Source organism: Myotis nattereri (assembly GCF_964212035.1).
Source record: "Myotis nattereri genome assembly, chromosome: 12".
In the NCBI taxonomy this organism is placed as follows: domain Eukaryota; kingdom Metazoa; phylum Chordata; class Mammalia; order Chiroptera; family Vespertilionidae; genus Myotis; species Myotis nattereri.
This window is the reverse complement of record NC_138087.1, coordinates 79,309,839-79,325,440: the sequence shown is the minus strand read 5'-3', so window position 1 is coordinate 79,325,440 and position 15,602 is coordinate 79,309,839. Positions and strand designations below refer to the sequence as shown.

The window sequence follows — 15,602 nt, the reverse complement described above, 5'->3', positions numbered from 1 at the left end:
TTTGCAAAGAAAAAGTCTGGTAGTTTCTCAAAAATTTTAAAATAGACAGACCATATGACCCAGCAATCCCACTGCTGGGTCTGCATCCAAAAGAGCGGAGGCCGGGTCCTGAAGAGCGACTCGCACACCCACGTGCACAGCAGCATCGCTCACACGCACAGCCCCAGTGTCCGCCAGCGGAGGACGGACACACAAAATGTGGTCCGTCCACACCACGGGCTTTAACACTCGATTGCCCAAGGAAGTCATTTTGACTGTTTTTTAATTTCAATTAGAAAAACAATTATGTATATAAGGACACAATGTCTTAGAATTTTGTGACTTTTTTTTTACAACATATGAATGCGTTTATTAATAATTGTAGTTACCTCCCCCTCCTTCATTTCCGGTATATATATATGTGTTATACCTATATTGCCCAAAAGCAGTCATTTTGACTGCTTGGGGGGGGGGGGGAATTATGACTCTTATTATTGAATTGAGTAAATTTCTTATATGACCAGGTCGGCTCTGCATTGAAATAACAGTTTTCATTTTGTTTTTTGATTACCGTCACATGATAACATACAAGTACATGATAAATTGTCGATACTTGATAAGTTGCAGTTGCTCAATAAGCTAAACTAGTACTTGTTATTCGAATCTTTATGCAGTGATACTTGTTCTAATAAGTTGTTTATTGTATTTCTTTTGTGCCCTAAATTCATGAAAGAAATGTCGAATAGAAGTGAGTTATTGGAAAAGCTAAGGAACATGAGTGCAGAGTGCTCCGATATTATTCTTTCACAATGCAGTCATTCTGACTGCTTTTGGGCAATATAGGTACATACTAAATGTCAGTCTTTCTAGTGTTAAAAGGCAAGGCAATGCCGACACCTGCTTCCCCAGGATCGAGCCCTGAGGACAAGATGCCGAGGGAAATCAGCCGGTCACCAAACGCCACACACCACCCATGCACCCGGGGTCCCCAGAGGAGGCAAACTCACAGAGACAGAGGGAGGCGGTGGGTGCCAGGGGCTGGGGGAGGGCGCGGGAGTCAGTGTTTGCAGGGGACGGAGCCTCAGCTTGGGAAGATGAGAAAGTTCTGCGGACGGATGGACGGACGGACGGCGGTGACCGCACCGCCATGGGAACGCTCTTTTCTTTTCTGTGTTTTTGTTTGCTTTTTGTGAATCCTCACCCAAGGATGCCTTCCCATTGATTTTTAGAGAGAGTGGAAGGAGGGGAGACAGAAAGAGAGACACAGCAATGTGAGAGAGACACATTGACTGGTTGCCTCTCACGCGTGCCCTGACCAGGGCGAGGGATGGAGCCTGCAACAGAGGTACGTGCCCTTGGCCGGAATCAAACCCGGGACCCTTCGGTCCTCAGGCCGACACTCTATCCACTGGGCCAAACCGGCTGAGATTGAATGCTCTTTTCTTTTTTTTCTTTTTTTTTAAAAATATATTTTATTGATTTTTTACAGAGAGGAAGGGAGAGAGATAGAGAGTTAGAAACATCGATGAGAGAGAAACATCGATCAGCTGCCTCCTGCACACTCCTACTGGAGATGTGCCCACAACCCAGGTACAGGCCTTTGACCGGAATCGAACCTGGGAACTTTCAGTCCGCAGGCCGACGCTCTATCCCACTGAGCCAAACCGGGTTCGGCATGAATGCTCTTTTCTTAATGGCACTCAACTGGGCACCTAAAATTGGTTAAGATGGCAAATTTCATGTTATACATGTTTTACCCCGATAAAAGAAAAACTTGAGTATCTATATGTACGTCTATCTACCTCTGCATATGTGTATATTCCAGCCCTTTGGAAAGCCATAACAATGTTCCTGGCCTTTGGCACGCGGATCCCGCCTCTGGGAGTTCGAACACGGAAAGGAACCTAGAGGCATGAACATGGTCGCCGAGGTGGCGGCTGCGGGGGGCACTGGCACCACAAGGGCTCAGGAAGTTAGGGAGTCACCTCAGGGACGATGCAGCCACAGGGACGGCGGCCACTCGTCTCCAATGTGCGAAGCGTAAGCCAGACGCTGAACGAAAAAAAAGACACACGACTCCCCTTCAGAACCATCTCATTATACTTCAACGCCCCTAAAAAGGGGCAGAAAGAGAAACAGCCACGGAAGGCGGGACTGTCCTCAGGGCAGAGTGGCGTCTTCCCTTAATTGTCTGCATTTGCCCACTTTTCTCCCGTGAAGCTTGTTTTAATTAAAAAAAACCGGAAGGAACACATTAAAAAAAATCTTTTTAAGCGACCGGCTTGCCACGCTCAATGTTTTGCAAAGTTCCGTTGCGCGCAGCTTGGCACTGGAACCCCACGTCCGGGAAGACGCGGGCGCGGTGCCGGCGCCAAGGCCAGGCAGCTGGTGGCGGCTGCGGCTCCGGCTCCGGGGGGGACCCAGGTGGGACGTGCCCCGGACGTGCGCTCACACCCAGGAAAGGATTGGGGGGCAGGTCCGCCCGACTCCCCGGTAAACATCGAACAGCCGGAGCCTCCCGCGGGGAGGGGAGCTGGAGCCGCTGAAACGGTAGCTGGCAGCTAGACGCGTGATCGTGATCGTGATCGGAAAAAGACAGTCACCGGATTTCATGCAAACATCGGGCTGCTGGTCCCCCTCCTGCCCAGCCTGGAGGTGAGAGGAGCTGCCGGAACATCACAGCGACTCAGCCGGCACTTTCTGTTGCAGGAGTTCCTTAGAAGAGCCAGCAAGCAACTTAATCCGCACTTGGTGACGGAAAGGTTTCTGCCAAAGGCAACCTGAAGGCTGGGAGGACCCCCCGCCCACCCCCCTCCCCGCGCGCCCCCACACACACCAAGGTCTTCCAAACAGCAACAAGCATTAAATTTACAGTTTCAACCCAGACCCTTACAAGCCCCAGGGGCCAACGGCGCTTCAGGGTGAGGTTGATTGAGGTGTGTTCCCAGCAGGAAAGTTGGACCAAAGCGCCTCCCCAGATGTAAACAGGGGCCACACTGCGTGATAGAGCCCGGATCTGACAGACCCCGCAGCTGCCCAGCATGCTGTTCCCTCTGCCCGGAATGCTGTTCCCTCCACTCCGCACCTGGCTGGCTCCCACACATCCCTGCTCATCCCACTGGCTTAGGAACCCACCACATGCCCAGCCTCCGCCTCCGCCAGGTGTAGAATGTCCTCCTCCCACGTACTTTCCTGGCTGATGGCTACTCGTCCTTGAAGCGGGGGGTGTGGGTGCCCCACTGGGCTCCCCCAGCCACCCTGGGCTCCCGCACCCTGTTATGTAAACACTTGCCTATTTCTCCCACTAGTCTTTGACCCCCTTGGGACAAGGGCTGTGAATCCCTTCGTGCTGAGCACGGCGCCTGGCACATAGTAGGCGCTCACTAAATGCTTGCCAAATGTGTGAGGAAGGACGAAGCACGATTTGTACTTTCAAGGGGTTTATGATCCAGTGACCACGTTGAGACAGGCAGGCCCAACAACATGGCTGACACGGCCACAAGTGTGTCTGCAAGCCCTGGCCCCAAACAGCCAGCATTTAGTGAGCGCCTATGTGCCACGCACCTTGCTAAGGGCTTTCCGCACACTGTATCTTGAGATGTCCCCAAACAGTCCTATCACTGTGCACGTTTTACTAACGAGGGGCTTGCCCAACATCACGCCGAAAACAGCTGAGTCTAGTCAACGACAGGCCTGTCCAGCCCCAGAGTCGCTGCTCGGAACCGGCGCCCCTCCGTCCAGGGCTCCGTGGATGCTCAGAGGAAAGGGCTGCCGGGAAGGGGGTGCTGGTGTCCACGAAGACGGCCACCAAGCCAGCGCCTTGAGCCACGTCCTCTCCCAGCAACTGGGACCCAGGGCCCGTCAGGAGTGGCAGCGGGGCGGTCCGTCAGAAAGCCAGGCCGGCCCACATCCGGCACGGCCAGGCAGAAGGAGCTCGGCACAGGGAGGCTTATTTTGGGAAAATGGAAACAAAACAAAGGCCTTTAATTGGAGCCATCTGGGGAGCACGGACTGGGGGTGGGGCGGAGGGGGCAGGGTGGGAAGCCAAGCGGGCAGTGCGTGGGTGAGGCTGCCCGGCCCGCCTCGGGCATTGGAACCAGGTGGGGAGAGCTGCTGCCGGCCCACAGGGCGGGCACAGCAGGGCCCTCAGCTCTACCCTCGGCCGCCACGGCTCCCGTCCTCTGCCGCCCCAGCTCTTGCCAGGGTAGGTGATGGGGAACCCCCATGACCACAGTGCCAGGCACCATAAGAGCCTGGCTGGAGCAGGGCTGGGCCCATCCCACTTCTCTCATCTTGGGGCTGAGAGTCTAAACCCCAAATACGGATCAAGAGCGTCAAGCCTATTGTTGTCTAATCTGGAGAAAGTGAACAGACTTTATCTGACGTTATTTCCTAGGGCCGTGGTTCTCAACCTTGGCTGCATGTTAGAATCACCTGGGCATCTTTTTAAAATCCTGGTTTCTGGGCCTCATCCTCGGGAACTTCTGTTTCTTTGTTACTAATGCTGTGGCCCCACCCCGTAACAAAGACACAGAATTTCCGGAGGATGAGGCCCAGAAATCAGGATTTTAAAAAGATTCCCAGGTGATTCTAATGTGCAGCCCAGGTTGAGAACCACTGGCCTAGGGCTTTGTGTTAAGAAGGATTCTGAGGTCCGGTCTGAACTGAGACGTGACTGAAATATACAAGTTTGCAAAGAGAGGTGGCAGGACTTTCAAGACCATCCCAATAAATCAGGGAACTGAGGAGGGGCTGAGGGGAACGAGGAGGAGGGCAAACACAAAGAACATTCCAGAGTGAGCTGGAGATCTGGCCAATGCGGAAGTCGGCGGGCAGAGAAAGAGTCACGGTGGCTCCTGAGCTCTTACTTCAGGACCTGGAGAGGCGAGGGGAGGGGAGCATGCCGCGCTTTTTCACTTTAAAAGCCCAACATACAATTTGCCATTTTAACCATTTTAAGTGCACAGTTCACTGGCACTGAGTACCTTCACACGGTTGTGCAGCCATTGCCACCATCCGCCTCCAGAACTCCTTTAAGCTTCCCCAAATGAAACTCTACCAATTTCACAACAACTCCCCCAACCCCAGGCCCTGGCACCACCATTCTACTGTCTCTGTCTATGATTTGGACTCTTTTAGGGACATCAGTTATGTATATAATAGCCTAAGCGACTATTTCGGCAGATAACCAGAACGACCAGTCGCTATGATGCACACTGACCATCAGGGGGCAGACGCTCAATGCAGGAGCTGCCCCTTGGTGGTCAGTGTGTTCTCACAGGGGGAGCACCGCTCAGCCAGAAGCCGGGCTCACGGCTGGCGAGCGCAGCTGCCACAGCGTTGGGAGCCTCTCCCAGCGGCGGCGGCGGCGGCAGGCGCAGTGGGCTGGGATGAGCGCGAGCTGCTTGACGCCCAGCCCCATCCGGGCTCCTCCCTGGCCGCCTGCCGCTTGCCGCACTGCTACATCCCTAGGGGTCCCGGACTGCGAGAGGGCGCGGGCCGGGCTGAAAGACCCGCCCCTCCGCCCTGTGCACGAATGTGGTGCACTGGGCCTCTAGTGTAAGTACAGTCATACAGTGTCTGTCCGTCTGGGCCTGGCTTATTTCACTCAGCACCCTGTCCGCAAGGTCCGCCCGGGCCGTGGCAGGCGTTGGGATCTCCTTTCTTTAAGAAAGTGACAGTCCATTGTACGAATAGCCCACACTTTGCGTTCTCATTCTCCAGGGGACAGTGGGGTGCGTCCGCTCTTTGGCCATAGGACAGCACTGCTACGAACGGGGGTGCCTTGACTTTGGGCCCTAAGTTTGAGGTCGTGTGTGACATCCAAGGGTGCTCGGATGGCCTGGTCAGGGCCCAGGCGGGAGACTGGGCGAGACGTGCAGGCGGAGTCCCAAACATGGACCACAAGCCCAAAAGGCAAAGCCAGGGGCCTGGGCTGGGGAGGAGGCAGCTGGCGGCAGGCTGGCATGGAGGTGGAGGAGCGGAGGAGGGAGGTGGGGGAAGCGGCTGGAGCCTGGGGCGTGGCAGGGCCAGGAGGAAGGCGGTGGCCCGTGGGAAGGCCACAGCCTAGGAGGGTGGATGTACCGGGAAGGCCAGGGAGCCGTTCATGCACGCATGTGTTCACTCGCTCCCGTGTTCCCTGGGAAGCCATCGTGGTGACGTGCTGGGGTTCATATCTCAGCTCCCTCACTGACCAGCTCTGTGGCCTTGACCTCCCCCCGATGAACTGGGTAAGCAACTTGAAAGTCGTGACTCAGTTTCCCCATTTTTACAAAATGCATGACAATAATAGGCTTTAATAAGTACATGCCTGCAAAGCACGTAGAACAGTCCCAGGCATGTAGCACGCACGTGATCAAATGTTAGCTGCTACTCCATTCACTGGCCAGGCCAACATCTATGGGGCACCACTGTACGAGGGCCGGCGTTGGGGTCCAGCCGTGAAAACAGGCATTCCCTCCACAGCTCGGAGCGTGACCAACACACACGAACCCAAACCACAATGCACCACAATCCCGACTGTGAGGGGGAAGGGTGAGGGGCTGCAGGGACGTATAGGTGGCTCTCTGTCCAATCCAGGGGGGCTTCCTGGAGGAGGTCACCCCTAAACAAAGTGGGGCAGACAGCATAGTCAACATTTGCGTCACCAGGGCTTGGTGCAGACAGGCACACAGGAGGCCTCAATTGTTTATGTAGGAGCTATGGGTTATCCAGAAGAAAGCAGGAAGAGAAACTATATAGGAAGATGTAATCACATGTGCCAAGAGCAGGAGGAAAGAGACCCTTTACAGCCCCGGGAAGGGCAGCTGGCTGCAGCCAGAGTGCGGGGTGGATAGGGGGGTCCGGAGGTGTCTGCATCCTTCCTGGGCCTTCCCCCTCCTGCAGCGCCTGGGTCAGTCCTGGCAGCCGGAGCCAGCTGGGCCCTGGGGTCAAGGGGGGGCTGCTTCTGCGGGTGGAGGCTGACAGGACCGCTGTCCTAACCCCAGGACCTGCCTGGGGCCCCGCATTCCAGCCAGAACCCCAGGGAGCAGGAAGGAGGACTTGGCCCCCCAGCGCCGGGCTCAGCCAACGCAAACAGGGCCACCCACTCGACAGGAAGACGCAGTGGAGCCAAAGCTCAGGAGACCCCGCTGGCCTGAGCCCCTCAGGGCCTCCCGCTGTCCGGCCCCCAGAGCTGGTCCCGTTGTGGCCACATCAGCCTCCCGTTAGTGCTGTCCCTGCCCTGAGGTGTCCTTCATCCTTCAGACCCCAGCAGGGCCCCTCACCCCGGTGTGTCCCCCGAGCATACGTCCCGTCACACTCCTGGGCAGCCCGGCCTTGGAGGGCCGGACACCACAGCCTCCGGAGATGCCCGAACGGATGCGCGGGGCAGCCACCTGCGCACGGGCGTGGGCACCGGCTGGAGGGTGGGCAGGCGGGGACCCACCCACCTTCCTCCTTCTCTGGGGACTCAGGACTCCTCTGCTCAGAGAACGGAGACTCGGGGGTCTTCCTGTCACTCCCGGGGGTTCCCAGGAATCCAAGAAAGTGGACAAAGAGATCCCAACCCCGGCCAGACGCACAGCTGGACCCCCTCGCCTGTAACTGCCCGGGACGGGTGTCATTCCCAGTGCAGGGAGCTGGGAGGGGCCCGGACCCTGGGCAACTGATTTCACCCTCAGAGCCTCAGTTTCCCTGCTATGAAAGAGCAAATTGTGCTGGGTTTGGGGTGCCGGCTCAGCGGGGTCCTTAGCATGTGGCGAGAGCCCCCCCGATTCACGTCTGTTGCCGCTGATGACCATCCACCTCCCCCCACACCCCCATCTTCCACCAGGTCCCAGCCCGCCGCTGCCGTGGCCTCAGCGAAGGGCCAGGAGCCGCCACACCCGCTGCTGCCTTTCATCCCCGACGGGAAGGCTCAGCCTCAGCCGCAGCCGCCATCTGGAACAGATGTCTGAGTTCCAGGGGCTGGGAAAGCAGCGACCTCCACCAGGGGGCTGGCAGGGCCTCTCCTCCCCCGCCCCTCCCCCTCCCCCAGCGGAGCGGCAGGGAGAGCCCGGCTGGGAACATGGTGACATCCCCAGGCCTCTTCTGCCCCCGATGTTATGCAACCCGTGGCTTCGCCTGGAGCAAACCGGAGGCCAATGGGACAAAGTGGGCCAACTCCGCGGGTCTGTCTCAATCCCTTCCGAGGGGCCACCCCAGGGAACCTCAGCCCCGAGCTGCTCTCAGCAGAGTGACGGGGTCACACACAAGGATTGTCACAGCTCCGGTGAGCACCTGGCCGACCGCCGGGAGGTGGCAACTCTTCTCCCCATTCTACAGGGAGGAGACGGAGGCCTGGGAGGGGCGGTGTCTGCCCCCTAGTGGCTGTGCGGGGCCTGAGTTGTGTCATTTGTACCCTATTCTGACTCCCAGGAGCACAAATGAAGGAGGTGACATTGTCATTCATTCATTCATTCATTCATTCATTCATTCATTCATTCCTCGCTCCCTGAACACGCACTTGCAGAGCCTCCTCCATGCTAATGCGGTACACAGGGGAAGAACACAGACGCAGAGTGAGATTCACTAGTGTGTGAATGTGTGTGTGTGTGCATGAGTGTGTGTGCGCGCGCGTGTGAGTGTGTGCGTGCGTGCGTGAGTGTGCGCGTGTGTGAGAGTGCGTGTGAGTGTGTGCACGCGTGTGAGTGTGCGTGTGTGTGAGTGTGTGTGTGTGAGTGTGTGAGTGTGTGTGTGAGTGTGTGTGTGTGTGTGAGTGTGTGTGTGTGTGTGTGTGTGTAGGGCCTTGGCTCAGGGCGGGGGCTCAGCCGCAGGTCCCCTGGTTATGAAGGGATGGAACTCCCCACTACTAACCGTTCTTGGCAGAGTCCAAGGAGGCCACACCCCAAAGCACAGGGCCCCGCCCACAGCCAGCGCTGGGGAGATGGGAGCTGCGCCCACATCCAGACACCTCCCCGCCCTCCCACCTTGGTGGTGCCGGGCTGAACCTTCTGCCCGCCCCTGGATTCCGCCGACACATGTAACACATCAGCTAAACCCGCATGCTCTGTCATGGAACAGCCTGTCTTCCTCACACCTCCCATCCTGTCCCAGATTCCTTCCCCTGTGGCCTTGGGGTCCTGCCAGCCCCATCCACACCCCCCACCCTCAGCCTTCCTCCCCCATTGGTTTCCTGTCTCCCTGTCTGGATAGAGACCACGCCCATCTAGAAGTCCCACCTCGAGGTCCTGACAGGCTAAGGGAAGGTGACAAGGCCCAGAGAATTGGGCTTCTTGGGGGTCGCAGCCAGCGCCACATGCTCTGCTGAGGGGCCCAGCTCCCCCCACCTCACTTGAATGTCACCACCCCAAGGCACTGCCCCCCAGGCTAGGAAGAGCCTGCTCCATTGACAAAGCTCATGTCAAGGACTTTTTGCTCCGCCCCTGGATATATTGCACACAGATGTTCATATTCAGACTGCACTTAGCTGTGTGCCATTGGGCAAAACACTTAACCTCTCTGAGCCTCACTGTTTTCATCTGAAAAATGGGGATGCAATCCCGTAACTCCTTCTCCAAACGGCTTGGCTCCAGATGTGCTTTGCAATTCCAAACTTCTCAGAGTTCAAAGAGATAACCCCGGACTGCATTCACACCCCAGCGGGGTCTGGAGCCACAGGCTGTACTCAAAGGAGATTTCAGCAGCAAAATGTATGCATATTCACTCTAAGCAGAACACACAAGGTCTATAAACAGCCTCGGGTCACACTGAGCAGCCAAAAGAAGTTATAAAAATGCTTTGCGCTTTCAAAGCTTAGGGAGATTCTGGACCTGCAGATAAGGAAGTGGAACCAGTGGAAACACCCGCTCCCCGAAAAGGCTGTGGAGGCTGCAATGGGTCCGATACTTAGCTCAGGGCCCGGAGGTCCTGGATTGGGCTGGGCTTGGAGGGGGGAGGGGCACTCCCAGTCCTGCTGTCGGGTAGGCCCGGGAGCAAAGGGCTGGGTCCAGACTCTGGATCCTGAATCCCAGGGATCTAGGCCCCTGCACCTTGGCCTGGGTGGGGGGGAGGGGGCCGGGGCAGAGCAGAGAAGCCAGGCCACCTGGTCCAGCTACCCACCAGCAGCACGAGCCCGGCTCCTGCTCAGAGGGCTGGACCTTCCCGGGGATGAAAGCCTCAGCTCCTGCCCGAGGACACCCGGGGCTGCTCAGCCGCAGGGACTCACCCAGGCCCCGAAGGGGAGAGAAGCCCCAAGATGAGGCTCCTGCCTTAGGGGGCAGACCAGTTCACCCCCACAACCATCACGGGGCACCCAGATGCGCTCCCCTGCAAAAGGCTCGGGGCAGACTTCCTGCCCCTCCAAAGCTCATGTCAAGGACTCCAGCCCCAGGTCGCACCCACGTCTATCCAGCTCCGGGGGCCCCCCAGCCGGGTCTGGGGCCACCGGCTGCACTCAGGTGAGATTTCAGCAGCCCCCTCCCATGTCGGGGTTTTACAGCCGACCCAGGGGCGCCGCAGCGGGGCCTCTGGCCCGCCGTGGGGTGGGGACAGAGGCGGGTGGCGGCGGTGCCGAGCCCCCTTACCCAGGCGAAGAGTGATGTTGACCGAGGTGGGGTACTGCACGCCGAAGGCCATGGACGGGCTCTGCCACCAGGTGCTGTCGTCCTGGCTGTGGAAGTCGGTGAGGTAGGAGGCGTTGTGGTGGCGCTGGGGGTCCGCGGCGTCGCAGCGCTGGCACTGCGCCCCGGCGCCGCCCTGCGCGCCCAGGTGCGGGCAGAAGTCCTCGGGGGGCCGGCCGCACGTGTGCGAGGCCTCGGCGAGCCGGCCGAACGCCGCGTTCTCGAACTCGGGCAGGCACCGCTGCGCGCGCCCCGCGCCGTCGTAACACGCGCCCATCCCCGCGCGGGCCGCCCGCGGCGCCAGCAGCGCCAGGCCCAGCAGGAGCGCGGCCGCCATGGTCCCAGCACCGCCGCCCTGCGCCCTGCGCTCCCCTCCGGCCGCGCGCCTGGCTCTCTGGAGGCTCAGCCCGGTGGGCGCGGACCGAGCGGGGCGCCAGGACCCTCCCCGCTGGCGGGCGGGACCCACGGCCGGGTTGGGAGGGACCGACGGCGGGGACAGCACCGCTCAGTCCCTTGGCGCTGACCCCACCTGGCGGACGCTCCCGGGAGTGCCCGGCTTCCGAGCAGCCCCCGTGGCCCTTCCCTGGCCCTGCGCGGAGGGGGTGTCCCTACCCTCGAGCTTGGCCGTGATACAGCTTCGTTGTCGCTGTTGTGAGTGTAAATGGTTGGTCCTTAAAGGGAAACTGCTCACCTGCCCCTGTTGGGTCCTGAGATGAAAGGGGACCTCAGGGTCTCCCCTGGGCTTCCCCTTGCACCCCTCTTTCTAGCAGGAAGTGGGTGGTTCCTCACGTTCCCAGGCTCTGAGAAGTGCTTCTGCTGCTGGTCCCTCTCTGCTCTCAAAGCAGAGATTCCAACCTGATATCTGTGACCGAAGGAGGTACCTGGTCCCTCACAACCATCGCTGAGAGGCTTCCCAGGCAATGCCTCTTTCTCTCTCCAGTCATTACAGTTGGCAGATCCACGGAGAAAAGCCGTCTGTTCTTACCGAGAGATGCTAGAGAAAACACAGGATAGGATCTAGCAGAGATTTTCATGAACAGCCTGACAGGGTGTAGCAGAAAGTGGCCCACAAGGTATTGGGGTGCAGGGAGGGTGGGGTGGCTAGTTCTGCCCTGAGTTGGAGGGGACAAGTAAACGGAGTCATCAGGGATGAGTAGGGGGAAGGGCACTCTGGCAGGAGGCGTGGTGTGTGCGGAGGCCTGGAGCTGGGGATGGGTGAGCAGGTCTGTTGTGTGTGCAACTCTGGGTGGGGGGTGGTCCTGGAGGGTGAGGCGGGAGCAGGGTGCAGAGGCCGGGTGCTGGGGTGCTGGGCACCGTGGTGATGAGCTGGGGCTGCGTCCTGTAGGGGGTCTGCAGGAGCTGAAGGTTGTGAGTTCGTGGTGGGGCAGGGACCTCGTGTGCCTCACGCCGGTCTCCCCAGGGCCTGCACTGCGCCCGTAGCTCAGGGAATGTGTGGGAAATATGCAGGAGCCACATGGCTGGCCAAGGCTGATCCTGTGGGGCTGGGCCAGAGATGACGGCTCTTCACGAGGTGCCAGCTGGGTGCTCGCTGACCCTGCCCAGCTCCTGGCAGCAGCCCTCCCCCCACTCTTTGTAGTCGGAGATCTGCTGGAGGTCTCCTTCCAGGTTCCCCTGAACCTGCACTTCCAGTTTCCCCTCCCAGCGCAGCCGTCCAGCTGTAAATGTTCACCCGGGATCTACCACCAGGTGGCGACATTGGCCACATTACAGGACTGGCCCTTCTGCCCCCTGACGCCCAAGGACACCTTGGCCATCCCTGCACCTGAGACCAGAAGAGTCTTTGGGTCTAGGGCACTGGCTGTACAAATGGGGAAACTGAGGCCCAGAGAGGGGAAGTGCTTTGCTGAGGACACATCCACAGCAGGACATGAATAAGTAAGTGTCTCTCATCCCTGTGGTCAGCTCCTCCCAGGAAGGGCGTCAAGGAGGGGCTGGGGCCCATCCATGTCAGGATGGAAAGTGTGGCCCGTAGGTGTGGGAGTGTCTGTGCACCCAAAGAGCCTCAGAGTGACCCCCAGATCTGGGCGACAACGGGCAACAAACACGTCTGTAACTGCAGGAAAGGGGCTCAGAAGGAGCCAGGAGAGCTGGCAGTCCCCCTCTGGGACACTGCAATAACATGCATGCCGCCAGCTCTTCATCAAGAGCCGGCTGAGTGTCACCTCCCAGCAGGACCCGCCATGACCCAGCCCAGGTGCGTATGCCTTGCCGACAGAGGCCCCCTCTGCACACACAAGACCTGAAACCCACGCGCAGGCCGACCTCACAACCTGCCCATTGTCCTACCCCATGTCTTTGTGGTGGCAGGGAGGCTGGGAAGGTTGGGGCAGCAGAGCCCCCGCCAGTTTCCTCCAGGAAGAGGGATGGGGGTGGAATCCAAGGGACCAGCATGGAGGCAGCGTGGGAGGAGGGGGCCTGTGCCTACACCTGGGACCGGAGATGCCTTGGGGGCTTGACCTCTGGCTGGGGGCTGCAAGCAAAGGCGGCGTTCTCCCCTCCCTGCAGTCCACCCACCGAGGGTTAAAACCTGCTCGGAGAAGAAAGCAGGGAGAAAACCCTGTTCTGATTTGCTTAGTGAATGGTAATTAAGAAGACAGAAGATAGTGGATTTTTTCAAGACAGAGATGAAAGGCCTGCTAATTAAATCTGGGGAGATCGGGCCAGGGCCCTGCTGATCCCACCTGACAGCTCCACAGCCTCCTTGGAGCCGGGGTGGGGGCGCCAGCACAAGGGGAAAGAAGCCCCGCCCCAGGCCGTGGGGTCCTGCCCTGGAGGCCTGGGAAGGAGCCCGCTGGCACCCCCCGGCCCTGCCCCTCTGGGACAGCTTGCTTTCCCCACCCGGACAGCATGAGGTTTCTGGTCTAGGTGGCTCCTCACGATGCCTGTCTGGCTCCACGGCTGTCAGTGTGCGTGCCTGGGCTTCGGCCTTCCCTTCTGTGAAGTGGGGAGACTCCCGCTGCTCAGAGACAGGCGGGCCGAGGAGGAAGTCAGAGCTGGGAGTCTTCCGAGGCTGTGGAGAACTGTGGAAGAGGGGGCCTATTGGCTGGCTGCCCATGGCCCCCCGGGACCTTGCGGCTAGCCCCAAGCCCCTGTCTGCTCTGTGATGGCCCTGCGGGGTGCCATCCTGAACCTCGACCAAGGACAGCGTGGCCATCACATGGGCTGCCTGGGGGCCAGGCCTGGGCTGAGTGCACCACCTGCACAAGTAAGTGCAGTCGGGGAAACTGAGGCTTAGCCAGAGGCAGGCTCTTGCCTAAGGCCACCTGCTAGTCAGCCACAGAGCCGGGATTCAAGCCCCAGGGTGCCTGGCCTGGAGCCTACGCTCTTTTCCACTTCACTCTTGTCTCCTTCCTGCCCTCCTTCAGGGAGCATCTGCTCTGGGCCGGCCCTGTGCTGGGCACTGGGGTTGGCACGGTGTGGGCAGTGGGTAGAGTGGGTAGTCCACCACCTCATGGGGCCTACCCAGAGAATCAGGGAGACAGACAGTGACCCAAGAAACCAACTGATGAATTAGGAAGTGACAGATCATCATAAGAGCCACAAAGGAAGTGGATATGTTTGGGCAATCAGGGGAGGCTTCTCAGAGGAGGTGACAGCTCAGTGGAATCTTGTAAGATGGAATGGGAGGCTGGGCGGAGAGGGAGCTGACAGGGGGCTCCTCAGCTGTCACCCTTCAGAGCGTCTTCTACCCCCCGGGGGGAGGGGAGAATCTGGCTCCTGTGGGCTCTTCTCGGGGTGCTGGCTCTTTAAAGGGGTGAAGGTCAGGGGCAGGGAAGGAGCTGGCAACCAAGATGGGGATAACTGACAAGTGGGAGCGCCCTCCCCTTCACGGGGCTCCAGTTGGAAACAGTGAACTTTACAAATGTCAGGGAGAGGCGGGCTTCTCAGCCTGGGACCCCGTGGAGCCCATTAGCATTCGGGCGCCTGCTCTGCCTGGGCGGAGGGAGATTTATGCCGCCTGCTGGGGCCCAGGCGGGAGCGCCTAGAAAGTAAAACGGCAAGGCTGCCAAATCTATGCCTCCCCCAGGAGGGTGTGGGGGTGCTGTGGGGGCACCCGGGGACAGGGAAGTGGAGAGAGAACCCCCACAGGCGGAGAGCCAGGGGCATGGGGTGGGGCAGGAGGACCCCGCTTTGCCGCTCCTTGGAGGGGTGACCCCTCGCGCTCCCCCACACTGGGACAGGCCCTATCCCTGCCTCTGACTACGAAATCATCCAGATCGCTCCTCAAGGCAATCCTCCTGGAGAGAGGGCATTGGCCCCATGCTACAGATGGGGAAACTGAGGCTCGGGGAAGCAAAGTAACCTGCCCAAAGTGACATGGCTGAGAGGGCCAGGCAGGATTTAACCCAGTTCTCTGATTTTCTTAGCAGCCTCCTGGCCCTCCCCTCCCTCACCACCACCCCCCTTTCCTGGATAAACCACACTTGGGATGCCCACGGCAGCCTGTGGCATTCCCTCTGCAGGCACCCAGGGAGCGCTGCGCGGGCCGTGGCACATGTACACACACGTTCCCTGCGCGGGAACACCCTTCCCGGCCCACCTAGAGACCAGCCTGCTCCACGGCTCACGGTCTGTCCCCGTGGCCGGCAGGGACACGTCTCTGCAATGGCATCGGCCCCCAAAGCACCTGCAACACATGCTGGGTCATCGGGGGTGTTGGGCGCTGTCAGGCTTCTGTTTGGATGTGTGTGGCGTGTGAGTGTTGTACGTGTGTGCACGTGTGTGGCATGTGACGTGTGTGCATGTGTGTGGTGTTTGTGTACGCACATGTGGTGTGTGCTATGCGTGCATATGTGTGGCTGCCTATATGCAGCCATGGTGTGTGCATGTTATGTGGGTGGTGTGTGCATGTGGTGTGTGCTATGCACGCATATGTGTGGCTGCCTATATGCAGCCATGGTGTGTGCATGTTATGTGGGTGGTGTGTGCATGTGGTGTGTGTGCATGTGTGGCAGAACCAGGCTGGGCAAGGTATAGAACTCTCCGTAGATGGAGACTGAGGGATGGGGTGCAGGGGGCGGG

The 15,602-nt window shown here is 59.2% G+C and overlaps 1 protein-coding gene across 1 annotated transcript in view; it reads right to left on the bottom strand.

The window, feature by feature from the left end:
* Positions 1-10,917, bottom strand: part of LAMC3 (laminin subunit gamma 3) — a 51,943-nt gene extending 41,026 nt beyond the window's left edge. Inside the window, exon 1 of the mRNA XM_081102897.1 lies at positions 10,524-10,917. Within this exon, the coding sequence (XP_080959023.1) occupies positions 10,524-10,896 (373 nt within the window). The 5' untranslated portion in view covers positions 10,897-10,917. The remainder of the gene's footprint in view (positions 1-10,523) is intronic.
* Between the last annotated feature and the right edge of the window lie 4,685 nt (positions 10,918-15,602).